At 39.5% G+C, this 27,990-nt stretch overlaps 2 protein-coding genes across 3 annotated transcripts in view; one reads left to right on the top strand and one right to left on the bottom strand.

Annotated features, from left to right (window-relative positions):
- Positions 1 to 1,408: 1,408 nt before the first annotated feature.
- On the top strand, positions 1,409 to 18,493 carry LOC143297410 (heterogeneous nuclear ribonucleoprotein 27C-like). Of its 2 annotated transcripts, XM_076609750.1 has the most exons (11): positions 1,409 to 1,563; positions 3,227 to 3,267; positions 3,887 to 4,053; positions 4,739 to 4,780; positions 5,593 to 5,709; positions 6,120 to 6,168; positions 9,774 to 9,856; positions 12,703 to 12,949; positions 15,489 to 15,746; positions 17,065 to 17,127; positions 17,727 to 18,493. In XM_076609750.1, exons 1-11 carry the CDS (start codon positions 1,541 to 1,543, stop codon positions 17,948 to 17,950), a joined length of 1,314 nt encoding a protein of 437 aa, XP_076465865.1. In that variant the 5' UTR covers positions 1,409 to 1,540; the 3' UTR covers positions 17,951 to 18,493. The 2 variants fall into 2 exon arrangements, with proteins under 2 accessions (XP_076465865.1, XP_076465866.1); XM_076609751.1 differs by lacking the exon at positions 15,489 to 15,746.
- Positions 18,258 to 27,990, bottom strand: part of LOC143297411 (15-hydroxyprostaglandin dehydrogenase [NAD(+)]-like) — a 15,305-nt gene continuing 5,572 nt past the window's right edge. The window contains exons 4-7 of the mRNA XM_076609752.1: positions 27,006 to 27,102; positions 26,238 to 26,317; positions 24,146 to 24,285; positions 18,258 to 22,236 (exon numbers count right to left, since the gene is read on the bottom strand). Coding sequence (XP_076465867.1) covers positions 22,107 to 22,236; positions 24,146 to 24,285; positions 26,238 to 26,317; positions 27,006 to 27,102 — 447 coding nt within the window. The 3' untranslated portion in view covers positions 18,258 to 22,106. The remainder of the gene's footprint in view (positions 22,237 to 24,145; positions 24,286 to 26,237; positions 26,318 to 27,005; positions 27,103 to 27,990) is intronic.

The raw sequence follows: 27,990 nt of genomic DNA, 5'->3' as shown, positions 1-27,990 counted from the left end.
ATATATTTTAGTAAAATGAGTCATCTAAACAAAATATCAATATTAGGTCCAATTTGCCCAAATGATAAAGAGGATTTTGGAATGTATTTTTAGTTAGAATTATTTATCAAACTAAGTATACTATAAGCTGAAATTGGAGGGCTGTGGGCACCATTTGAACCAGTCACTGTGAGAACTTGACGAAGTTGAAATCAAGTCCCGGAATGCACTGACTCATAGATGACGTCTCTGGTCCCTGAACACAAGGAACATGGCATGGAGCAAGACGGGTCAGTTTCTCGGCACATCAGTCCGTCTTCAAGTTAAGCCTTTGGGTCAGATTATTTAGTCAGCCATGCCGCGGTTGATACAGATTGTGGATAGTACCACATAAACTGAGCCGCCGCAGCCCATTTTCATCTAGAATCTGTTTGATTTTAAGAAACCCGTCATTTTTGTGAATTTGTAAATTAAAAACATTCAGTTAATGTATTCAGCATGCGAGAGGAGTCATAGACACTACTGAGTGTTTGAAGGGAAACTGACAAACCGGGTTTGTCAGTTTAGTACGCTTGAGTTCAGTGCCGGAACTAAATGGTTGACTTCGAGTCAATTCACTGTCTCCTTTTGTAAACTAGTCAGAACGGTACAACACACGGGCCCCACTCCGAGTCATCCATCCGATGCAACATCACAACTATAATGCCGAGATATTTGTGTTTATGGTTCAGCCGGTTGAACTAAAAAGTCTCCCCAGTCCCCTGAAAACACCGTGACCACCTGTACCGTTCTCACTGTCTACCATCCACGGACTGACGTATATGGCAAGGGATATACGTTCGTGCTACCATCTCAATGAATTATTGACTAACACCTTGCCTGTCGTGATAACATGATTATATGACAGTACTGCTTCATCTTCTAGTGGTTATGCGTGCTGTGCGGCGAGTATGGCGGGCTTGTTTGTTTGCGTGTTTGCCGCGACGGTGTGCACACGTTTGTCACTTGTTTTTTGTTGTTGTTGTTGTTTTTTGTTTTTTTGTTTTTTTCTAAAAAATGTACTTCATCAGTTGATACATGTCATGCGTAGTTTTCAAGTCAGTTCAGCCAGCATCAGAGCCGGCACTGACTCAGTCCTCCCCGGCCGGGCACCGGCGTTTGTCCGTCTGGCCACTGGTGGGCGTGCAGACTACATCACCGTGAATGGTGTGAGAGTCAGTCAGGTTTATCATTATTATTCTCATTATCATTATCTCTTTTGCCTCCCTTCTTTGCCTTTCTGTGATATTCAACGCTTTACAGCCAAACATGTAAAACAGAGTCGTCAAACGAAATGTTGAAACAAGGAAAAAGAGGAAGTTTGGATGTGGTTGGGTAAATAGACGGAAAGCCGCTTCTTTTTCTCACCACAATCGTCACGCGAGAGGGCGCTGCAGTCTTAATCGAGGTGCGGGGTCTTTTCCATCAGCGCCATCTTACAAGGAGCAGTTCAGAGCAGAACAGTGACAGAAAATCATTTTAGACTTATCATTCGAACGTGTTCGCTAAACCAAACATCAGCATGGGCGGAAGAGAAGAACCCGGGTATGTATTTTCACAATGATTTTGTTGAACATGTTTTTGACAATGCATTATTTTTTACAATAAAATGTTTGTTCTGAATCCCATGTCCATCGACCCCATGACGCTGCAAAGAGGGGAGAGTGACGCCGGCGTTGTTGGCGAGACAATGGCATTTAATTCATAGAACGTTTTAGTGCTTCATTTATCCCGATTCCAAGGATTATTATTCATCGTGGACATATTATTGGTGTTCCAATCGACATGCGTTGATATACGGTTGTTAAACGAGCCTTAGTTCAAATTTAAGGGCTGATACCACGTGGTTCAGTTCTGTCACGAACTGACAAAGGGAATTTTAAACAGCCCCGTGTTCCACTGTTGGCTGCGCTCCCATTGGCTACCCCCACCCCATTATTGCAAATTGAATATGTACTTTGTATCGCATTCTTCATTCTTTGTAATGTGAAATTGTTTAAAAGTGTGTGAGTGAGATGGTGTGTACTGACTGCAGTTTTCCGTGGAAATTCATGACTGTTTTAGATTTCATCCTGCAATGGTGAAATGCTGATTTATGCTGGTTGCTTTGGATTGTAAATTTTTACATTAAGGTCCAATTAATGTTGAAAAATAGAAATGAGCAAAGTATGCAGCTGAAAGACAACATTGTCATAAGATTCAGATTTACAGTCAATTGCAACAGTCTCTGGTTTCAGTCTGATGTCACTGTTGTAGGCAAGCACTTTTTACTGCTGTGTGGTAATCAAATTATTCACGGTAGCAATGTCTCAGGAAAGCCGAAGATACCCTAAATGTACACCGACAGCATATTGTGTTGACCTGTTCTGGTCTCTTCTTTGTATGTGCAGGAGATCAAATACACTTAAGATAACATTTGTGTAAGTACATTTAAGGTTGTGAAGTACTTAAGATTTTGGGAACATGAGCATACAGTGAAAATGAAATATGGCTGCTTAGATGATGATAAAGAATTGGTTATAACATGTGCTCTTGGGTATCTGGTTGGAGCTGTTTTAGTTATTACGGCCATACTGTTACACGAAATAAATGGTAATGAGTGAGTTGCCCATAAACACTGAAGGAATCTGATTCAGCTTTGTTTGCAGAATGAAGAGATTTTGTTCTGAACCCTGACAAAATCTTTGACATCAGACAGCCTCCTTATTGATCCATGATGTGGGAGATGATTTCTCCAGTTGGAATGTTCTATGTGTATTATCTACAACAGATGAGTTCCGGTTTGACAGTAAACCGCTAATCTGGTGCTGTATCATGCTAGTTTATGAGCAGTGTTGGCTTTCAGTGCAGCTGGATTTGTTTTCCAACTGAACACATGTTTTTTGGTAACACCTGATTGAAATCAGTATCAGAAAAATAACAGTAATGATTTCTTGCTTTTAGATATGAAACGTGACTGCATTGATGCTGTGTGTCACCATCAGTTCATCATGGTTCTGAAGTTACTTTTTGAATTTTACCAAATAGATCAGAATTTTGTATAATACAAAGTGCACTTTATTCTGTTTTTCTTTTTGATTTCACATAACGTGGCTGACTGATGCAGAATTTGGCAAGGGTCTGATTCCTGTCTGTGCAAAATATTTCCCCCATTCTAAATTAAGAGTGAAAACCACTTTAACAATGACATTTCCCCTGAATGTTGCAGAAAAATCTTTGTGGGAGGTCTCAGCTGGGACACAGATCAAGGTAAGTAATGCATGTCATGATAGTATGTGTTTCTGGTAAAGTTTGTGTTTGAGTAACCAGTCTTTAAAAAGTTGAGAAAGTCTTTGGGTCAGCTTACATAACCATTATCTTCTGTTAAAAAATAAGGCTTTATTTCCTAGTCTTGTCCATGTATTACACATGAGTGTGCAATAGACTGCTGGCGAGCTGAGTGGCTATTTGAAAAGAGTAAGCAAGAAAGGTAATCAAGAGAGGCAGAATGTATGAAACAGCAGGCTTCTTTTTCTTCCTTTTTTGCTAATGCTTTTGTTTGTTTTTTGTGCTTACAATAGCTCTTCATTGTTCAGTTTTGTTGTAGTGATGGAGACTATCAACTGAAGAAATGGAGGACAGCAAGTTCGCTACTTTTGCCTTTGTTGATTGCCTTTGACATTGCTCACAATTTTGAGTGAAAGTTAGATGGTATTCTCAAGATCCAAGATGGCTGCAGAACTCATCGGTGATATATTGGGCACAGAGCTTTTGAGACTTGAAGTTATGATTGAAGGTAATGATTGATTACAAGATTTTTTTTTTTTTATTTTTTTTTTACCTGTTCGTCTTTTCCTTCTAATCATTTACTTTTTCTGTTTTGTTCCAGATTCTCTTCAAGGATACTTCAGTCAGTTTGGAGAGATAACAGATTGTATCGTGATGAAGAACCCCCAGACTGGCAAATCCAGAGGCTTTGGATTCGTTTCCTTCAAGGACCCCTCCACAGTTCAAGTCATTTTGTCATCCAAGAACCATGTCATAGATGGTAGAACTGTACGTATAGACATTTTACACTTTTCATTGAAAAGAAATAAGAAAATTGTATGATCATGCTTTCGGTGTGGTCAAAACACCAGACTTAAGTTACAGCCTCATGTACTTATTTTTATGCAAATTTTCCAGCATTACTATCATGGTCAAAAGACTTTGAGAAACATGGCTGTTTTGATTGATTTTTGCATTTTAGGGAGAATTTGATTCGATGTTTTTTCATTGTTTTTGAAAGTGATATTTATTTGGTGTGGTTATATTGAACAGACACTGTATATATGGCAGGTAGTACTGAAGCACTATTAAAGAGATATGGGCCATTGTTTTTCTCATTTTTGTGTGTATTGGAATTTGTCAACGATGATAAGATAAAAAATATATACAAGATAATTGACTACAATTCTAGTTATGCACATCTGATGTGGGTTTTACAGACTGGCATTGAAATTTCCTTTGTATGAGAATTTCTTCATTTAAAACTCCCAAGAAATTTTTATAACCCAATACAAATAAATGGTAACTGAATTAAACAGCATGTTTCGGTTGATCTTTGAAAAATTAATATTCTGTTAGGATGTTAAGTGTTTCCCTTTTAGCCTTCTATTGAAAACATGAAAGTTTTTATTTTAAAATGAGAAATTTTATATTTTGAGAATATTTAATGTTGATGGTTCCATTTTCTGTTCAGGTTGATGCAAAGGCCTGCAATGCAAGGGGTACAACACCAAAGGTATGACAGTATAGGATAGTTTTTAATCTGCAGAATAACTTAAAAGTAAGCTTGTTATTAAAGCATTCATGTGAAAGATATGAACTGTTGTGTAACATGCAACACGTTTTCAGTAGATGGCTTTGGTCAGTGTACACTTCTGCTTTCCAATGCGTGTGTGCGTATGCGCACACACATACACACACACACACACTCTCTTGGTATGTACGTACGTTACAAGCTTGTGTGCCAGTGTTAAAAACTGTTGCTGTGCTGTTGAAGCTAAAATTTGGAAATGGATTTTAGTGTCAAGAACCACACTGCTTTGCAGAAATGAATTACAAAGTGAAGTTGCTTCCTGTGTAACATGATTGTGAGTGAATGGGCACAAACATACACACACACATACGCTTGGTATGTACGTACGTTACAAGCTTGTGTGCCAGTGTTAAAAACTGTTGCTGTGCTGTTGAAGCTAAAATTTGGAAATGGATTTTAGTGTCAAGAACCACACTGCTTTGCAGAAATGAATTACAAAGTGAAGTTGCTTCCTGTGTAACATGATTGTGAGTGAATGAGCAGTGTAAGATATCTTTCTGCCTATTGAAACTAGATATGCAGAATTGTGAGTTTAAGATGGATTTCACAGATACAGGAAATCTTAAAAAGAAGACCTATTCAAACACAGTAGAGAAGCCTGTTTTGTCCATTGATTGCAAGCAAGTTTCAGGTTTGATAATGGATCCAGGTTTAGTTTCACTCTTGATAGTAACTACATGCATGGGTACTTCATTACATGGGTACTTTATCAGAAGTTTCTACTGGTGTTCCAGATGCAGAATAAGTTTGGAGGAGGAATGACAGGAAGAACAACAAAGATCTTCATTGGCGGTCTGCCAAACAATGTGGGAGAGGATACTATCCGTGACTGCTTCTCACGATTTGGCAGTGTAAGTTGGAGTGTTATGATCTTATGATCCCCTTTTTTTTTTTTTTTTTTTTTTTTTTTTTTTTTTGCTATGTTGATTATTTTGATTTTTTGTCTTAGAGATGTGGGTGGGGATGGTATTGAAAACACATGCAACCTCCTTTCCCCCCAACCTCTCCCCTGCACCCCACACACAGAATTTTTTTTTTATTGCACAGGACCGCATGAATGCGGCTGTATTATCTGATCATTGATATAATTCTCCTTAATTCAAATAAAAAAATTCAGCTTTTCAAAATTTCCCTTTTTTGGTGGGATGTGTAGCACATAATCGTTGAAAAGGATGTATTTTTACGTTACCTCTGTTTCTCCTTTTGTTTTTTTTTGGTCTAATCCTTATGATGTACATGGAATCATTGCATATGTTTGCAGGTGACAGAAGTGGTGATCATGTATGATCATGAAAAAGGAAGATCACGAGGTATGAACATTTTTTATATTAGGTGTGGAAAGCAAATCTTGACAAATTGGCTTTATAAATCAAAGTGCATAGAGCTTCAAGAATATGCTCTATGGCAGGATATCTCAATTTACTTGTTATATTAATCATCAGTATATTTACTTTATTAAGTTTTTAAGCTCCTGTTGCAGTAATACTGTATAATAGGTAAAAGAACTCGTACAAATTCAAATTGGATGGTCACAAAGTGACAGATATCAAAATGCTTCCCACCCACCCTGTGTGCCTGGCTACATCCCATTTTCTTTTTGTTATCTGGTTATTTTTTACCACCATTTTAGCCACCACTCGAGCTTGTGTGAGTTTAGGATGGAAAAAAGGTTGAATAAAAATTGATATGGCAATTGACAGGTGCAGTAGCTGAGTGGTTAAAGCGTTGGACTTTCAGTTTGGGGGTCCGGGGTTTGAATCTCGGTAACGTCGTCTTGTGGGTAAAGGGTGAAGATTTTTCCGATCACCTAGGTCAACATATGTGCAGACCTGCTAGTGCCTGAACCCCCTTAGTGTGTGTACGCAGATCAAATACGCATGTTAAAGATCCTGAAATCCATGTACGCGTTTGGTGGGTTATGGTACAAGAACATACCTAGCATGCACACCCCTGAAAACGAAGTATGGTTGTATAACTGGTGGAGTGAAAACGGTCATTCATGTAAAAACCAGTGCATGTACATACGAGTGAAAGTAGGAGTTGAAGCCCACAAACGAAGATACAGCAGAGTTTAAGTTGTAAAATCCAGATGGACTAGTATTTCAAGCAGATAAATGCTGCATTTCTAGATAATGGCATATTCCAGATCTGTTATAAAGGTTGTGTCTGGAAAGCAGTCATTTCTTTTCTCCCGTCTTTATTTAGTATGAAAGTCATTAAATCCGATACCATTGTCCATATTCGGGTGTAGAAACTTTTAGAGATTTTTTTTTCCCATTTAGACCAGTTGCTCATTATATTCTTCGCTGATTCCATACTGCAAAATCATGATACTCCTTCAGTAATTTTTAGACAGTGGTGGAAGATGTACAGTGGACATTGCCAGTATGAATGAATAAAGTAGGTGAAGGAGTCTGTTATGTGGGTATTCAAAATGACTGTTTTCCTGTCATATGGTATATAAATATTCCAAGTGAAGGATACTGCAGAGGCATTTGTTTCTAGTACACTATTTCCTGTATCTGCAATGTAATGATCTGGTTGTTTCTTGGACATATCAAGACATATCACATAAAATTATTACAGTGGTGTGTCCAGTATGTTGTGCTCAAATAATTATGATTGTTTATGTTGTAAAATAATGAAATGATTAAAATATCCTTTGTTAGTTTACTGATACTAGAGTTTAAAAAGAAAAAGAGGAAGGTATTATGTGTTGCTATTGATAAGCTACATTTATCTATGATATGTTGACATATATGCTGTATATTGCAAGTATTGTCTTGTGAGGGTTGGTTTAGATATGGTTAGTCCATCTAAAATGTATGGACTTTATTGTGATTACATATATAAGTTGATGGTGTGCATATAAGTATTACCAAAGTTTTTCATTAGTTATGATTACATATTTAAGTTGTTGGAGTGCGTATAAGTATTACAGTGCAACGTTTTTACTTCATGTGTGTTGCATGCACACTTCCATTTGGGTACATGTTGAAGAGCAGTTGGTATATTATAAGTTGACACAATCTTGTGTCAGTAACTTTTTGGTTTATATTGCTTACTGTTCTGATGATGCGATCTATTCCGGGGTGTGCCTCTGGTTTGCTATTGCCCTGATTGCTGGAATTGGCTCCATATATGATGAAAGTTGAGCACACGCTCAGACATCACACAGCATACATGCCATTGAGCAAACCCAGTCCAGTGTTCTATCTTGATGAAACTGGATATAGACAGTGCTGCTGTCACAACCACCTATCTTAAAAACTTGAGTTTTAATCATTTTCATTATTTGTGCAGATCGGGCTGGCCATGAACAGCTGAATAATTTTGTGTTTGTGATTGTATTACATCTTTGTGTGTGTGTCAATGTGTGAAATTTCAAAGCCTGACGAAACTTGTGATGGTCATAAAAAGAAATATTAATGGGTTTGTAGATCTGAATTACCTGGGATATGTAACGGGCTGTTACTGACCATTTAGATGTTCCTGGCTAAAATTCTTTGCTAAACATGCCAGGACAGTTGTGGGGAATAAGAAGAAATGTGTTCAGCTAGTTTATATGGACATGTAATCACTTCTATTTGAAGATCTTTTTTGTTAATAGACCAGAATAAGCATTGTGTGGCAAGATCATTAATACATTTACAGATTTGAAATCTGGCATGGCCAGTAAAGTTATTCAGTACTGTGAACCATGACTAGATTTATTGCACTTAGTTTCATCACATCATTACTTTTAACAGTTTGGTGGGGGTAGGGGTGTCCATGATTGTTTTTCCAGCAGATGCCAGTTTACCATTGATAGCTAAATGTGTTAACGGTCATGATTAATTGAAAGTTGTGTTTATGCTGACCTCTTGATCTGTGAATTAAATGTTGCCAGCACAGTTGTGATTGAAAATAAACTTGCATAACAAACCTGAGAATAAGTTGAAAGTAAATACTGCTTAATTTGAAACATGGACGATATTTTTTCTTGCAATTTATATGTCGTCAACTGGTAGGTTTTGCTGGAGGCATTTTATATTTTTGTTCATTTTAGTTCCATGGTGGTGGTGGTCCTTATTATAACAAATACTTGTAAAACCAGAACATACAAGGAAAACCCCAACATAAGATAGTTTGTCAGTATGAATTAAGTATACATGTTTGTCCATTATGCAGGCATGAAAAAGTGAATAGCTGTTCGGTGCTTTGTCTTCAAAAGAATCTGAAATCGATGAGAGGGACACTAATCTTATAGTTATATGTAGTGTAGTACAAAACTATGAAATTTCAGACATGGTCTTGTTTCCAATGTAAGCTTGTAAAAGTGGATGTGTGAGTACATCCTTTTCTCTCTTTTTTTTTTATTTTTAAAATTTTTTTTAACACATTGACTGCTAAACCTTGTGGAAATTAAATTAATGTGGCATGAATTAAGACCTCATCTTGAGCACTTGCAGGTTGTGATTTTGTTTTTCTGAACAGAAACTATGCCGTTTCAAGGGGAAGTTGTCTAAAGTATGGTAACAGATATCCAGACCTGTAACCTCGATCTCAGGCAACAGCCTTTTACTGACGAGCACACTGAACCGCAGCAATCAAACGTTTAAAGTAGTAAAACTTTTCATGGCTGCATTATGGTGGTTCTACTGCATGGGGCAGGCTGGCAGTATAGAGGGGAATATTTAATGTTGGGAAAGGAAGACAAAAGAGAAGTAGGTTGTAAGAAAATTAAGATTTTGTCTTTGATAGGAAAGTCTGTTCCTAAATGTCCGTATGTTATATATTGCTTTTATTTGCAGGCTTCCAAATGTTTGTTACTTGAAAGAACCTGAGATATTGTTTGTGCTGTCCCAATATTGTTCGTTGATTGCTTTGTATTTTTTAATTACACTTATGTTTTGATCATTCTTATTGGCTGTAGGGTTTGGTTTTTTGACTTTCGACAATGAGGACAGCGTAGAGCAAGCGTGTGCGGAACATTATGTGGACGTCAATGGAAAACAGGTTACTTTTTTCACATCTGCGTTTGCCTCCTCTCACATGAGGCTTGTTTTAAAACAAAATTCCAGCAAGGAAGGCACCACAAGGGGAATGCTAGCGTCAAATATTGGAAAGCAGCACAGACAGTCTCCTGTTAATGATTATTTGTGAAACAAATAAATAGTTAACACCACTTACTTGTTAACTGAAATTATATAAATTTCCATATTTTGGTTTATAATAATTACTTGTTATTGAAATTATGTCAATTATTTCATTGTTTTGGTTTATCCGTAATTAATGTTCCAGTATTTGGAAAATTAATTAGCCCGGATGTTTGTTGGTTTCTATATCTAGTTTACTGTAAATATATACATATGAAAATATGTAATTATCGATAATGGTGATAAATCACCCAGAATATTGCTATTAAAATTGATATAAGGAGAAAAGCTGCATTAAGTATAGTAATTAAGTTTGACTACACAACATCCCCTTTGTGGCTATTGCGCTCTCCTGAAGGATTTCCTATGACTGCTTTTGTTTGTTACTGTTTTGTTATGAATGATCCAGTACGATACACTCAGAAACAACTCTAAACCCTGACCAAGCTTGTGCAATCTGCCAGAGGTTTGATTTTTTTTTAGGTATTTTCTTCTTTGTTAAAAGATTATTTCAGTGGTTATCACACCTGTTCTGAAAATTGTCGTTCATTGTTCATTTCATTTTCTCTTTTTTTCTTTTCTTTTTTTTTTTTGTCCACATGAATTTTTGTCTTTTGCTGATAACTTTTTCACAGATTCCTGTAGTCATCCAATTCTTGAAGTCCTTACAATTACGTCTTTAATACTGAGTTAAGACTTACTGTACTGTGACACACTGGTGCAAGAAAAGATAAGCTGATATAATTATATCTTTGTCTTATTTAATTAACACATACACATAAATTGTGTACAGTTTAGATTGGTCATATGTACACATTTGATTATTAAGCATTTTTTCCTCCTTACGTAAGTTATCTCAGCAATACACAACAGCTTGGTCGCGGTTTAATAAAATGCAGTCACAACACATTTCTGTCCAGACCCGAGATTTCTGTGAGGAAATCTAGGGATGTGGAGGGAAAAGTGTTGAACATAGCTGACATCCTGTGTACTGTGTGTGTGTGTGTTTACTGTTTTTGATCTTGTTTGCGCAGTAACAAAGTATTAGTATACCTTGTATCGTAAAGAAAGAAAAAGTTTTAGCAGTGATGAATTGTCTTATGTAATTGCTGTCCCATTGTGTCAGTGCACACCTGTATTCCACTGGGATGAAATCTCCACCACAGCTGAATGTTTCCAACAGAAATTGTAATTAACTACCTGTGCAGTATTGTTGACCCTGAGATTTTTTTTCCTTACTTTCCAAATGATGTAACGGGGCATCATGCTGATAATGTTCAGCTCATGAAATAAGCTATATTGCCAAGCACTGCTGTAGTTAAAATGATTCCTTAAAAATCATTGTCATTCTGAAAAAAGTGAAAGTATGGTGGAGATTTCATTTCTGCTGTAAACAGTTTCATTTCATGTTTACTTCTTTCCATTGGTTAAACATTTTAAGTCCAGTATTGTGAGAAAGGCTACTTTGTATACTGTGCAAGTACACTGTGTCCAAGTTCATTCATGAAATTAGAATATTAGTGCTAACCTCAGTAGAAATCTGAATGAAGCAGCACTACATGTCGCACAATTAAAAAATTTTGAGGGACAATAGTATATTATGTAGCCTGTAATTGTTAAGGTATATTTAATTTGTGTGTGACTCAGAATTTTTTAATTTATTTTCATCATTAAAATGTTAGGAAAGCATTTTATGTATTTAGGCCAGATTTTTTGCACCTTGAAGTGGAATCTGGTCCTTAGAAAGGAAAAAAAAGTTATGGTTGGTAAGCCCATGTTCTGTAATTTGGCCGTCTGTGGTGTCAGCCAAGTTTCTTTCATTGAAAATTCTGAGATTTGAATAGTGTCATTCATAGAAGTGCTGTACTTCATAAAGCAGCCAGTGTTGTACAACAGCACTTTAATGGCATAAAACCTTTCTCCATGTTAACAGCTCCAGCTAGTTTGATGGCTAGTAAACAGTATACTGTATGTCACCTGTGTCCCCTGAAAATAGTTCAGGTACCCTTTCTTCCAGTTAAATATATGTCAAATAGTAAATAGTTTGAAATGTTGATCTGTTAAAATGATATATCGAGAAAACGGACTTCATCATTAAACTAATATGATAGTATTAAATATAAGATGAGTGTAGTTATCTTTCAACAGTTGAATCACTTATAGCTTACAGTTGTTTAACATGAGCACTTAAAAAGATGGTAAAGATAAAATAGTGAACTTGGACAGGTGGTCAAGTGTTTAACATGCATGAAGTTTGTGTGCGAGTTGAATTTACTTGAGAAAAATATAGTTTGACATGTTTATTAAATATCAGAACTGTTTTGTTGGTCATTTTAGTTTACTTTTCTTCCCTCTAGTTTTGCTTTTAGATTTTCATTGTATGACTTTACCATTTTTTTTTTTTTTTAAAATTTTAAATCATAGATATTGTGTATCCTACATATTCTTCACCTGTCTTTGCAGATGTTCACCATATCAACCCTTTTTAAAAAATAAAAAAAATGTTTTAACATCTGACAAAGAAAAAATATTGTTTACCTAAAGGACAAATTGGTAAAAGAGTTAGCACAGAATAAAATGGAGGAATAAGACACTGACAATCAAAAACGAAGAGCATGAAAGACATTGGTGAACATGTGCATGGATGAAGCAACGTGCTTACATTAGGCAGGAGGAGGTTTGTGACCCTGTGGACTTCTGTGGCAGGTTGAGTGCAAAAAGGCAGAGCCCCGAGGCGCTGGCGGACGTGGTGGTGGTAATGTTGGCCGTGGGGGTGGCCGTGGTGGAGGTAATGTTGGAGGGTATGGAGGTGGACCTCAGGGCTGGGGTCAGGGAGGCCCTCAAGGCAACTGGAACCAGGGCTGGGGAAACCAGGACGGCTACAACCAGCAGGGCTGGGGGAACCAACAGCAGGGCTGGGGGAACCAGGGAGGCTACAACAATGGATGGCAAGGTAATCAAACCATTATTTCTGTATCATGTCTGAGTGCTAAATTACACACTCCATATTCTAGGTATTCAGCTGTTTGTGTTTGGAGCAGTATAGAAAGTATGGATAGGAACAAATGGGAGTGGCTGTCTGGTGGTAGTGTCCATCTAAGAAGTGTCCTGGGTTTGATTTCAGCAAGGCCAGGACTTTGACCCCCCCTGTCCCCACCCCCTGCGCCCCCCCTCCCTACCCTTATAACTTGACCTTGTGTTATGGCCTGTGTTGATCTTGCAGAGAAGATGAAAGTGCTCCTCATGCATTAAAAAACCCACAGCAACAGCAAGTTGTCCCTGGCAAAGTTCTGTAGAAAAACCTACAAACATATGAACACGCACATGCAGACATTGATGTGAAGTGCTGAAAGTCTTGGTAAGAATTCCAAAGAAATCTGCTGTGGTTGAAGTATACAAAGCAAAAAGATATCAAACCTCCAACAATTTGTATTATTCACAAGTATAATTTATGTGCAAGTGAAATGTTCAGTTGCACTAGCATATCTGGTCATGCTTAGTTTCAGTCTGGTGCCCTTTTCTCACTGGTATTTGGCTGTCCAAGCTAATGATATACAGGTTTAGGAAGAATTTGTGTAAGGTTTGTTTGAACTGCTCCCCATCCCAAATTCCACCGTTCTTGTACTAGACTGCAGTTTCTTTGAGGGAGGATGTCGCCATGTTTCTGGTTGTCCCATCAAACTGGTTTTCTGTAAATTTATATGTGATGTGCTATATGGCTAGGAACAACACAAACTGAAACATTTACATACATGCACTGGGTGACAATAATAATTTCTAAGCAGTTTACTTTCAGTATATGGAAAGTGATGAGGATTTCAGAAAATGCCACACCCCTTGTAACAGTACAAAATCTTGTAGGTGTTGTGGCAGTGTTGAAAAGGTTCTCGCTGTTTTTGAGAAGTGGTATTCCATCAGGTATACATAGTCTCATTTCCTGTGTATTTATGGTAAAAAGTATTGGTTTATCATCACCCAAATAATACAGGCGTTTCTATTGAGTGATAATGGAAATAACATGATTTTGGTTGTGTTTAGTTGATGTATGTTTGAAACAATTCATGAGGAATGATCAATTGGTCAGGGATGTATGTGATGGCTACTGGAGTGGAAGGGTATGGCGCGGGTTTGAGGGCTGTGTCCATTCCACTGACTGGGCCCAGTGTGGGCTGCGGGGATGGAAGCACTAACAAAACTGATGCCTGTTCTCTGACTCAGCCTTCAGGTCTGTTGGCATGCTCTGCGTGTTGGGTGCCTTCAGTTTTCAGTTGAGTTGTCACCACCCCACCAGGTTGAAGAAACTGGGTGCATGCATTGCTCAGTTCGGATTGTGAAGCTGGAGACAAATATTGACTGCCACTTTCCACAATCAAGTTTTCGGATTGGAATGTTTTTTTTATGCTTGTGTACTTCTTGGATTGATGCTTGCTCAATTACAGTGCATGGTGGTTTTCAGCTGAAACATTTAGATCTGGCCCCAGTTCAACAGCATGCTTATTGAAAAGTTCTTGTTCTTTGTTATGGTCATTCACGCATATTTCAGAGAAGTTTCTGAAGGGTCATCAGTAAAGAATGGGGATATATCAATAAAGGAAGTGATTGTGTAAGATTGTATTGTTGCTTCTGTTATCCTCCATTAATTTTTTTAGGGTTGATGCTTTTGTACTGGCACGCTCATGGACACAGACTCTAAACTAACTTCCATTCAATGCATACGCATAAGTCTGCAGACAGTTTTCTGATTCCTGCACCCTCAGTCAGAACTCAACAATACTAAAAAGTAACCAGTCACTGACAAGTAGGAATTTTCATGTGTGCATGAACTGGAGCTGCTTCCTTTTAGCTATCCCTCTCTAGTCGTACCAATCCATACTTTCACCCCTGACTCTACATCACTGAAAATAAAAGGGACTAACTTGTATAAACTTGCACACATGCACAAGTAACATTGGTTGTTGGGATGCCCTACCAAATGACACATTCTCTCTCTCTTATCTTTTTGCCATACACTGTGATCACTTTCTTTGAAATCTTAACTTTTTGGAGTGGTTTCCATTTTGTAGTGTGATATTTTTGATTTGTGGTTGGCTTCAGCTTGGTCACAGAACAAAGGTATTATGTTCGTAACATCTGATTTCCTGGTGTGGAACAAGTTTTCTACACCTGTGCTTGATTTCAGTTGGATCATTTCACTTGGAGATCAGCAGAACCAGTCATGGCTAGTATGCCATTTGAATATGATTTCAGGGAGTTGCAGGCAGACTGGCCCATGATTGAATGAATATTGCCCAAGCCGCTGAATTAATGTTCCCATGCTTGCTTTTACCTTCTGTGTGAATTTTGCTCCCAATTTTTGCAGATGGCATGTTCGATGATATGCATTGATCTACATTTTCCCGTCTTAACAACTGTTTCTGATTTTGGCTGCAGTCGTTTCTGAATTTTAGATTCAAGGAAAACCGGCAAGAAGACTAAAGCATTCAGTCTTACAGGTCCAGGTGGCCCGCAAGGCATGGGAGGCCCACAAGGAATGGGAGGACCACAAGGCATGGGAGGCCCACAAGGGATGGGAGGCCCACCAGGCATGGGAGGCCCACAAGGAATGGGAGGCCCACAAGGCATGGGAGGCCCTCAAGGCATGGGAGGCCCCCAAGGCATGGGAGGCCCTCAAGGCATGGGAGGCCCTCAAGGAATGGGGGGCCCTCAAGGCATGGGGGGATACGGTGGTTACGGACAGTATGGACAGCAAGGTGTGTACTGCATCGTTGGACAAATTCTTCACGATGCCAGTAATATATGCAGACAACTTTACCATGTTTTAAAACAGTTTTCTGGGAATATTTTGCTCCAGAGGATATGCTGTGAGAATTACTTTCCAAAAGACTCCACACATGCATTCAGGCCAAAAAGCCATTTTGTGTAAGCATGACTGCAGTTGAATAAATTTGGTCAGTGCATAATGTCCCAAAAAGCCATATTTGAGTTAGAATAGACACACCTGAATTTTCGATATTATTATAGAATAAAAAAAACAAAAAAAGTGCTGTCCTGTTGCTATGACATTGATTCCGAGTTCGACATCCACTTTGGAGAAAATTACACATTGAGTATGAAAATATATAAAAGAAGCATCACCTTTTCTTATCTTTCCTTTTTTCATTACTTTGTGAACATAATTTTTACCATCTGGGGGTTGTAGAAAAAATTGACAGAACATTGTGTATCCTAGTGTCAACATATATTACTAGTTACTTTTTTTGTTTTGTTTTTCTCCCCCCCTTCCCCTCCCCAACCAACCCCAATAACTTAATCATGTCAACTTAGAGTCTTAAAGTGCTTGGTTGGTGGGTGATGATGATAATGGACATTTTTAATGCACTCTTCCTCCATAGCACAGGGGCCGAAGCACTAAAAAAAACGCACATCATGTAGTGATAGGCGACTCAGAGGAAAGCAATCTGTTTTGGATTTTTATGTTTTGTTTTTAAAATAGTATGGACAATGTTTTTTGGTTGTTTTTTTTAATGGACAATATAAACGAGTTGGTTTCTTAGATACTAACATGATTATTATATTCTTGCTTAGAGAATAAATAAACAGTGCCTAGGGTAGGCTAGCAACAATTGACTTAATTGAAATCAATTGGTTTCTGTATAATGTAAAATTGTCAAGACAAGACCGAATGTGAAAAATACAAAAGCACAATTTCATAAACTCCAGATGAGGAAAACGAGAGAAATTCCTTGACACACACTGGATTTGGAAGGAGTGGGGGCATGAGGATCTGAAAATGATTAGGTGCATTAGCATCATGGATCAGGGGTTTGGGGAAAAAAAAAGGGGGGGGGATGAAAACTGCAAGAGTGGATGTATACTGATGGAAAGAACTCAGAGCATATTCTTCTGACCTGGTTTTGCAGGACGGATCAGCTTCAGAGGATCCGAATCCTGTCTGCTACCATGAACTGATCAGTTTGAAAGGTGCCAGTATATTTATGAATGTTGACTCAATTATGATCCACTTTGCCCCAGAGAAGCAAATGGCTAAAGTGTGTTGGATGGTTTCAGGTGGTCAGGGAGGGCAACAAAACATGAACTATGGGGGAGGATACGGCCAATACCAGCAGCAGGGTAAGCTCACTCTTTCTCTTATTTATGCTCTGCAAGATAATTGCCATCAGTTGATTTCGTGTAGGTAAATTATTTTCCCTTGTCAAATTCACTTCTACTTATGTTCAATAACCTAAAACACAGGTACTTTTTTCGTTTTTTGTAAAACAGTACCCTGCTGTTCCGTATTACTAACTAAAATGAAGTGTTCGGGAAATTCACCTGTGCTATCCAGAGAATGTTGGGTAAGATGTCACAAAATAGTCTGCTGTCAGTTGGGCCATTGGCTTTGCGGTTGTTCTGCCACAAAATCATTTCACTACATTGAAATCTGAGCTTCATCAGAAATGAGGCAGTCATATGTAATTGCACAAGTGAACATGTTTCCTGAGAAAATGAAAAAGGTTGAAATTCAGATTCTTCAGGGAGAGAGGAAAAGGTGTAATGTTCGGACATACCATTCTTTTTGGTAGCCCAGAGTTAATATTGTGTTAAAAAATTAGAGATGTAGCAGTGCAATTTTGGAATGTTACACTTGCATTCCAAGTGTTATGTACAAAATCCCATTGAACACAGTTACTGGATGACTTGTGGAGTTACGTTCTGGTTCTGGGTTTCAGGCGGTGGTGGCTACGGCGACAACCAGCAGGGAGGTGGAGGCTACGGAGGCCAGCAAGGTGGCTATGGCAGCCAGCAGGGCGGCTATGGGGGCAACCAGCCCAACAACCAGGGTTCCAACCAGGGAATGGGCGGGGGTTACCAACAGCGACAGGCACCTGGAAACACTGGAGGCGGCGGTGGACGAGGGAGTGGGTCACAGAACTACCACCCCTACAGTCGATAAAGGAATACTTTGTCTTCATCGTCATCCTGTGTATCATGGAAATTTGTGGATTCTGACAGTGGGATGAAAGCAGACTTTCACTGAATATGTGTGCTCATCGCTTTTTTCTTTTTTTTTTCCTTTGATTTTTTTTCCTTCGTTTTTTGTTTTGTTTTTTTTGTTTTACTTGAGGGTGGGTAGATGAGGAACTGGATAATTGCACACATGATGGACAACAAAGACGAGATGGGATTATAGGGCTGTTAGTACTAGCTCAGCAATTTGTTGGGGTAGAGAGGGGTTTTTTTTGTTTTTTTGGACAGGTGCACATCAGTTCATTTGTCATCTTACTTTTATCAAGTTTTTAATTGACTGGTTATTGGGAGGGTATTTTTGGAGGTATGCATGGGATACTAACCCTGGAAACACACTGAAGGCAGCTCAGTTTCCTGTGCACAAGTCATGTCTCCTTCATGTTCTAAAAAATGTCCTTTTATTTTGCCATTGTAACATCATAGTTGAGTGAATGTTGTCTGTTCGGTTAATAAAACTGGAAGAAATATATTGACATGTGTTCAGTTTGTGTTCTCATAGAAAGATAGCATTCTGTTGGATTTAACATTGATTTCAGATCTGTTAGGTAATTAAAATCTTGAAGAAATTGACAAGAGATATCAGGTATGTACAGAGTAACTGAAATGCATATGAATTGTCTTTCTGGATATTACATGGATTTGAAGCCATTGGTTAGCCATTGATCATTTCAGTGATGGTAGAATCGTAGGTGAAGAGGGGATGGGGGGGACTTTAGGAAAACAACCAAAAAAAACACCAAAACACAATGTAGTATTCATTCTGAAAAGATCTTGAAACACTACAAAAGCAGGCAAACTTTCCAGTCACAATTGTGGATTTCTGGGCTATGCAGTGGCCAAGAGAAAACTATTGTGACAGAATGAAGTGTCAGACCAAAGCTGCAATTGTCACTGTTCATTCTAGAATTTCTAAGAACATTCCAAGGACCCGCTTGATAAACATGCTGTGTCCTTTCCATTTTCAGTGTCAGGGATGCATACTTATCAAAAGCCCTGGCTAGTGTCTGCACCAAGCCAGTTGAGAATGAGAACAGAGGGTCTGGATTGTGGTCCAGCTTTATGGAAATTTCCTTATGGTTTGGCTACTGAGGTTATTCCCTGTTCTAGTCTTCAAGGTGTGTTTGGAAGCAGTTTTATCTTGCAGTGCTATTATGATCTCGTTATCCCCACATTCATTTGCAACAAATCGTGTCACAACCCATAAGGGGTTGCCCATGTACCCCGACCCATTCCCAGACAAACACCTGACAACACAAACACAGAAAAGTAGTTTGATTCTTTACTGTTACTGTGGTGACACACACATTAATTTCATGAAATAGATTCAGCGCAATCGGAATTAGCCTCCTAAATTCACTTACAGCACAACCCCCAAATCTCGGTCCTTCACATATTGTCAAAATGCTATATCAACTGTGGCATCCTGTTCAGCTCAGTGATGCTGTCAAAGCGCACCTGACCCAAATTCCACTGGGAGTTGAAGGCAGGTGTTGTTCACTCAGACTCGGGATGGGGGTAGGATTGGGTGAAAGGGCAACGGGAAAGAGGTGTGGAGAGGAAATTATAGGGTGAACAGGGTAGGAGGGAAGTGATGATTTTTCCAGGGTTGAATCCTGGAGTTTGTGGGAGGTCGTGGCATGGGAAGAATGGAGAATAACTACCTGGAAAAATCTGGAACAATAAACTCCCGGTCTCTGTAGACTTCGCTCTCTTATTCAAAGGAGTACACCCACCCACCCTCTGTCAACATATTACACTAATCAGGGACATAAAAAGATACCTTATTACATACAGCCCTGCTTTCACACAAAAGCTAGTAATGTGAAAAGTACAGAACGGTTTCTATTTTCCCTAATAAAGGGTTAAACCACAGACATTCCAAAAGAACCCATTACATAGAACTCCATATGACCTGTCAGCCTGGTCTACCTACTTGATTTTGAATAATTCGAATTAAAACTCGGTGATGTAATATCACAAAACTCCCAATCTCATTTCAATTACAAAATGTTTCGGAAAATTTATACTGCAATTTGACCAAGTGTCATTTTAAAGAAAATAAATTTGAAGCTGAATACATGGCAATATTACACACCTAAATACAACACAAAATTTCACTATTTCCCCAAATATGTAGAAATGAAATTTAAAGATTTCAGACACAAACATCCCCCTACCATTACAAACGCCCTATACCTATTTCATTCAGCTTGATGTCAACTAAAGGTCACAAGTTGTGTCACTAATTTAACCCTACAAACACAACTCCGTCACCTGTTACCAGGTAATCACACAGGCACGCCACTGGCCCAAGGTGAAAACAGACCCACATGGAGGAAGGGAGTGGCAAGGAATACACCCCACTACTTTGTCAGACTGCATCCAGCAGCTCACATCCTGGAACGGCGACCCATCTTGAGAGAGCTTGGCATCACAGCAAAGCGAAATCTGTCCACCCCAACTACATAAATTCTTTTACTTGGCTCGGAGTTCAGAATGTTCCAAGGAACAGGAATATGTCGCACACATATCCCAAGAGGTGCACATGCATAAGCATAGCGCTAAGCTGAACACATGCAAGGGGAGAGGAAGAGAAGAGAAAGATGCACATAAACACAAAAAACATGAGCCATGACAATGTGAACTGGCTGGTCATATGGTTGGAACTTGACCAATATGTCTTTATATATTGCAAAAAAAAATGTAAACACTGGTGCTGGTCAGCAAATCATCAAAAACACCAGAAAACATCGAAGTTATACCATGTCTTTATTTCCAATGTAAGATTAAAGTTTAATCACATAAGTCTCTTGACAGTCATCAACAATAATTAAAAATATGAATACAATGCTTACTGAAACTATTGTCCCCAAAGTTATTCTATTATTTGGGGACGTACACAAATGCATGTAGACAAATGGACAAAAATATCAACAAAATTATGCCACATCTATCTTTCCAATACAAGAAAGTCAAATCACATAAAAGTTAAATCACATAAGGCACTTGACATTGTCATTAACAATGTATCATGTTGTGACCATTATTGCTTACCCTTGTAAATGTCTCAAACATTCTGGATACAAAAATAGAAAATAAGTACAATCTGTAGAAGTAAAATGTGTTCACATCTTTCTGCGTGCCAGCAGTTTCTGTAAGTGGATACAAGTGTTTACCTCTTGCCAGTTGGAGCAGTTTCTTATTGAAGTGGATTTTATACAAATGTTAACATCATGCTAAATGCCATATGTTTCCTGTAGAAGCAAATAAAAGTTCACAAACTGCAACATGCCAGAGGGTTTGCAGAAATAGGTACATGTGTTACATCTTGCTACACGCCTCATCTTGCAATGTACCACATTTCCTGCAGAAGTAGGTTAAGTGTTCATATCTTGCAATCTGCCAGAGGTTTCCTGTAGAAGTTGGTTAAGTGTTCGTATCTTGCAATCTGCCAGAGGTTTCCTGCAGAAGCAGGTTAAGTGTTTGTATCTTGCAATCTGCCAGAGGTTTCCTGCAGAAGCAGGTTAAGTGTTTGTATCTTGCAATCTGCCAGAGGTTTCCTGCAGAAGTAGGTTAAGTGTTCACATCTATAGTCTCAAAGTCTGTGGCCTTTCATGCCCTGCTCTCATGGTGACCTCTGTTTCGATACCCCTCCACTTCCGTGCTTGGGGTGAGTCCTGTCAATGTCGTCAGTGTCGGCAGATTCATGGGGGGCTGTTGTTTGAGGGATGTGGTGGCGGTCTCCACTCTGGGAGGGACGCTCACTCAGTCTGGCTTCGTGACTAAGCCATTATTGTCGTTAGTAGGGGGCTTAGTAGGTGGTGTCCTAAGTACGTTAAAACAGAACAGGCACCACTGAACATCACTGAAGTGACTCAGCAGCAGTGCAGGGTCTCCTCTGGTGTGTGGCCTCCTGGTGACCTAACATCGATGGTTCCCTGTGGACTGCTGACGTTGGAACTGTGACGGACGAACCCGGGTGTGGCTGTGTATGTGGGAATCTAAATGAGCGGCGTGGGAGTAATGCTACTGAAACGGCGCAGATGATGGGACAGCAAAAAAAAAAAGAAAAAAAAAAGTGTTCACATCTTGCTGTGTGCCAAAGGTTTCTTGTAGAATTGGATACCCTCATGGCGTGTGATGACCATTACAGCACCGTTGCTCCACTCATCCTCCACCAACTGCATGAAGCCTTCCACCACCGTTGACACACTGCACACACACACACACACACCAGACAGGGTATTGTGCTCAGCTGTACAAATAGTACAGGCCACACTACTGATGCCAGACATAATCAGCTGTACAACTGGTGCAAGCCAGGACTCCTCACACACCAGATAATTTATTACACTCAGCTGTACAACTGGTGCACACCAACATTAAATACCAGTGTATCACATTTCGATGAACAACAGGTGCAAGTTGACAAAATCCACCACAGAATATCTTACTCGGCCATACAACTGGAATATACCAACACCGTGTACACCAGTGTATTACACTCAGCTGTACGACTGGTGCACATTGACAACACACCAGCATATTACACTCGGCTGTACAACTGGTGCACATTGACACTACACACACCATTGTATTGCACTCGGCTATAGACACTATCACACTTGGCTGGAAAATAGAAGCACGGTGACTGTATACACACAGCCATGTAACACTCAGCTGTACAAACACTATAACGAGCATTTTGACTATACACATAATAGTGTAACACTCAGCTGTACAAATGGAAGTTTTCTTCCTAAAATTACGTTTAAGTAACATACTTACCATGACCCACTAGTGCAGACTCTGGCAGGGGTCTGATTCAAACTACTACTCGCCTATGTGGAGAAAATGAAAGTAGCTACGGCCGATAACCTCCCAAAGTAGGTTACCTCCCCTGTGTATCCCTGACTAGCGCCCTCTTTTTCTGGCAGCCATCTTACATTACAAAAACTGGAGCATGCTGATTGTATACACATGACAGTGTAACACTCAGCTGTACAATCACACTATAACTGGAGCATGCTGACTATACACATGACAGTGTAACACTCAGCTGTACAATCACACTCAGCTGGATAACTGGCGCATGCTGACACTAAACACAAGACAGTGTGCCTCAGATGAACGACTGGTGTATGCTGACACTGTGACAGACACAGTCTGTCACACTCATCTGTATAACTGCTGAATGCTGACACTGCAAAGACACAAACAAATTCAGCTGTTGAACTGGTGCATGCCAACACTACACATGCCAGACACTGTTATTGCACTCGGCAGTACACATGGAGCACGCCCACACTATAGACATGACTCATAGTACCACATTTGAACTCTACTGTCAAACTGGTGCATGAAACAATAATAAAACACACAGGCCTCAGTGCACCACTTTCAACTGTACAACTGGTGCATGTCAATGAACCCTATGTACCACTGAGCTCCGCATGGCTACACTGCACATGATGAATCACCTGCCAGCGGGCCATGCACTGACAAAAATTCTCCTGCTTTCATTTCATAGCCATGAAAAGGTAACAGAAATAAACCTTGACATAACTGTTTCATGCATTCACTGTTCACTGGGTGTAGGTCATTCTGTAGTCCGTAAAATTAACTTTTCAATTAACCTGGAGCTGTGGAACAAAGAATCAACAGTACTGTGTGCTTTGCTGTATCATAGGTTGCTATGTGTTTGTGTGGACCAGCACCACTATTACACATGAAAAAATGACAGCAGGGAAGGAAGAGAAAAATCAAATCATGTTTATAAATTATTGCCCTGCTGATAACTAACAAGCCATTTCAGGACTGGATTCCCATCAGTTCTTTCAACCAGTTGAAAAGAATACAGAATGTTAGATGAAACTATTTCATCTATGTCTTGCTCAGTGCAAGAATTTTTTTTTAAGTTTCAAATACTGGAAAAAAAAAAAAGACCAATACACCCATGTAAAATTTAAAGTAACTCATAGGAGAGAGAAAAAAACTCCATAATTTACTGCATATCTTTGTCATGGCAGGGACAGACAGGTGGAGAAAGGGACGCAGGGGAAGAAGGGGTGACGTAGAGATGTCTGTGTCTAATAAACCAGTCCAGCAGGTTCATACTCACTCATTAATCCCCACTTTCTCTACCATTTTCTCCATGTCACTGGGGTAAAATACTTTCGTAGAGGACAAAATCTCAGTGTCTGTGAAGGCAGGGCACAGGCAAGCAAACCGCAGACCCATCTTGGTCAGGTAGCGATTGTGCTGGGCAACAGAAAAAAACAACAACATGAAACTACATACTTACTCATTTGTAAACATTCTCTGATTCTGGAAACATACAGTATTAGAAAGTTTCCTTTCTTCAAAATCAAAATGTTTTGCCTGACAGCCTATCTGACCCATGACTCTCCTGTATCAGTTTTGCTGAGGAAAGGGTTAAGAGACCACTGGAATACAGAAGTAAGTTCCAACTTTCAATTCTGAGTAAATGAAATATTCTACTTTACATATATTCGTTCAATTCTATCATCTGGATCAGCTTGTCCAAGTCACGATAAAACACCGCTGACCCGTTGACTATATATTGGTCAAGGCCAGACATAAGCAACCAAATCGTAGACCTATCTTGGGCAGGTAAGGACTGCACTACAACCATGAAGAACCATGCACAGAAATTTTCCAGAATCGAATATCAGTGGCATGATAGCAAATAACAAATACAAATGATAACCTTACTTTCCTTTTCTTTCTGCAAGATGGACCACTGCATAAGCTGACTTTTTACAATCCGAAATCAAAATAGTTCATTAACCAATTAAAGTCTGTATGTAGACCTTAAAAAAAAAAGAAGAAAATACTCACAACAGAGATTTGATCAATAAATATCCTGTGAAAGTCTGTGTATTAGAATTCATTTCAGACCTTTCAAAAAAAAAAAAAAAAAAAAAAAAAAAAAAAAAAAAAAAAGAAAGAAAGAAAGAGATAAAACAGCTCATAACTATAACTTCAGAGCCAATATATAGCTATCAGAATATAACTTTCCTGTCAGTCAGATACTGACCGTTATCATAATGCATTGTATTGTACTGCTTTGTGTTTTACTGTATTGTATGAAATTGTTAATTTTTGTTACACCAGATTTCTCTGTGTGGAATTCGGGCTGCTCTCCATGGGGTGAGCGCATCACTACAGTGCAGTACCACCTATAATTTTTCTTCTTTTTTCTGTCTGCAAATGTATTTGTTTTTCTTCTTTTTTCTGTCTGCAAATGTATTTGTTTTGCTGTTAAAGCAGATTTCATCCAAAAGACTAGCACCCAGACCACTGTTCAAGGTCTACTGGAGGGGAAATAAAATTCCTGGTCTGAATATATGGGACTTAACCCCTTGGAAACTCACTTTTTTCCTAGTCTGGTGCATCACAACCGGGCCCCCCCTGCCCCCACCCCTCCCACCAGCCGCAATAAAAAGTTAACAACAACAACAAAAACACCAAAAAAACAAGAACTAAAAGCCAAAGCCTCCTACAGCCATCACGGTTTTGAACTCACATCTGCTGCATCTAGGGCTTGGCATACAAGTAGTGGAGGCCCAATCCTCTCCTTCCACCATTTTAAACCTTCCCCAACAGAAGTCAGGTACCCATTCACACATGGGTGGATCGAGGAAAATCAGAGTAAAGGGCCTTTCCCAACGATAACACCACCATTAACAAAACAGGGCCTCCAACCCTGATCACTGGTGAGGCCTGGATCAGAGGTCCAACGCCTAACCAACTCAGCCAAAGCGCCGACGGGCACAATAGCCGAGTGGTTAAAGCGTTGGACTGTCAATCTGAGGGTCCCGGGTTCGAATCACGGTGATGGCGCCTGGTGGGTAAAGGGTGGAGATTTTTACGATCTCCCAGGTCAACATATGTGCAGACCTGCTAGTGCCTGAACCCCCTTCATGTGTATATGCAAGCAGAAGATCAAATACACACGTTAAAGATCCTGTAATCCATGTCAGCGTTCGGTGGGTTATGGAAACAAGAACATACCCAGCATGCACACCCCCGAAAACGGAGTATGGCTGCCTACATGGCGGGGTAAAAATGGTCATACAGGTAAAAGCCCACTCGTGTGCATATGAGTGAACGCAGAAGAAGAAAGAGCCAAAGCGCCTCTTGCTCTGACACTATGGAATAAAGCAGACAGGTAAGCAGATGGAACTTACCGACCAGCACTGTGTAAACCCAGACACAGCAAATTTGGAGGCAGTGTAGGATGGGCACATGTAGCCTCGGGATGTGACGCCTGCAACAAAGCACCCTTGATCTGTTTTTCACCCCCGAAAACAGAGAATGGCTGCCTACATGGTGGGGATAAAAACGGTCATACACGTAAAAGCCCACTCATTATCATACTAGTGAACATGGGAGTTGCAGCCCACGAACGAAGAAGAATAACTTCTGTTCTTCCTTTCCTGGATGCTCATCGTAGAAAGATAATAATAACAATAATAATAATGATAATAACAATGATAATACAGTTAATGTACAAACTTCCCATATAGTGGACTATAGGTGTCTCCCATGAAACAGTACACACACAACTGCACATAATGGCATACAGAAGCACATTAAAACATACAAGTGGAAAAAAATTATATACATATCCATCAGGGTCATATTACAAATTGCAAACAGAAATCATCAAATATGACCAAGATAACCAAAACCACATTTTGTTCCAAATGATCCACAAATACTCACATACATATGCATGCACATACTGGTGCAAACTGTCATATGAATACTAATCAACCGCAACAGAACACAAACTAACAACCTAACATCCAAAACCGACCATCCCACTCAAACAGAATTGTACAGACATAAACACACACACACCATGCACAAACACACAGCACTCACACACACACACACACACACACACACACACACACACACACACAGAGAAAGAGAGACACAGACACACAGACCTGCTGTTGAAGCCACATTGATGATGACGCCCCCATTTCCACCCTTCTCCTTGTTCATCACTTCCACAGCCAGGTTGGTCCCAGTGATGACCCCTTTCTGTGAGACATGGATGATATCACAGGTAAACATCATTCCTGTCTTATGACTTTGAACATTCTGCTGCCCTCTACACAAACAGCTGAGGTGCCAGATCTGGCCCAGTCCTGCAGTGCTCAAGGACAAGTTATGGGGAATGGTGACAGAGCTCCAGCGGACTGCGGACTTCGTAATCTACTCTGGACTGACTGACTGAACATGGCATGGGAACGCTGAAGAAGAAGAAGAAGAAGAAGAAGAAGAAGAAGAAGAAGAAGATTCTGCTTGTTCAGCATCTACCTGCATGGTGCTACTGTCACCTTGGTGATGAGCGAGTTTAAAGACCTGTTTGCTTTCACCCTTGAGGTCAAGTTGATTTGATTTAATATGGATACTTATATAGCTGTTATCCTTAATCGAATACCAAGCTCTAAGCCCTTTACAAACTTGTGATAATTTGCACAACAGGCTGCCCAGATGGTTAGAACCGACTGAGAGCAGGCTGCCACTGGGCACTCATCATTCCTGTTTCCTGTGTCATTCAATCAGAATTCAGGCACATACACACTCAGACAGACATGTAACATTTTTACATGTATGGCCGTTTTGTTTATTTACCCCGCCATGTATGCAGCTATATTCTGTTTTCGGGGGGGTGTATGCTGGGTGTGTTCTGTCTTGTTTCCATAACCCACCGAACGCTGACATGGACTACAGGATCTTTAACATGTGTATTTGATCTTCTGTTTGTGTATATATATAATATATGAAGGGGGTTCAGGCACTAGCAGGTCTGCACATATATTGACCTGGGAGATCATATCTGAAAAATCTCCACCCTTTACCCACCAGTCACCATTACCGAGATTTGAACCCAGGACCCTCAGATTGAGACTCCAACGTTTTAAC

This window comes from Babylonia areolata, chromosome 22 (genome assembly GCF_041734735.1).
Source record: "Babylonia areolata isolate BAREFJ2019XMU chromosome 22, ASM4173473v1, whole genome shotgun sequence".
Lineage (NCBI taxonomy): Eukaryota > Metazoa > Mollusca > Gastropoda > Neogastropoda > Buccinidae > Babylonia > Babylonia areolata.
The sequence above is the reverse complement of the archived record's forward strand: the minus strand, read 5'-3'. Positions and strand labels throughout refer to the sequence as shown.

Coding starts and splice junctions, on each gene's coding strand:
- LOC143297410 (XM_076609750.1), top strand. CDS start 1,541: ATGGGCGGAAGAGAAGAACCCGG. Junction 1,564..3,226: donor GGCGGAAGAGAAGAACCCGG/GTATGTATTTTC, acceptor TGAATGTTGCAG/AAAAATCTTTGTGGGAGGTC. Junction 12,950..15,488: donor CTACAACAATGGATGGCAAG/GTAATCAAACCA, acceptor TCAGTCTTACAG/GTCCAGGTGGCCCGCAAGGC.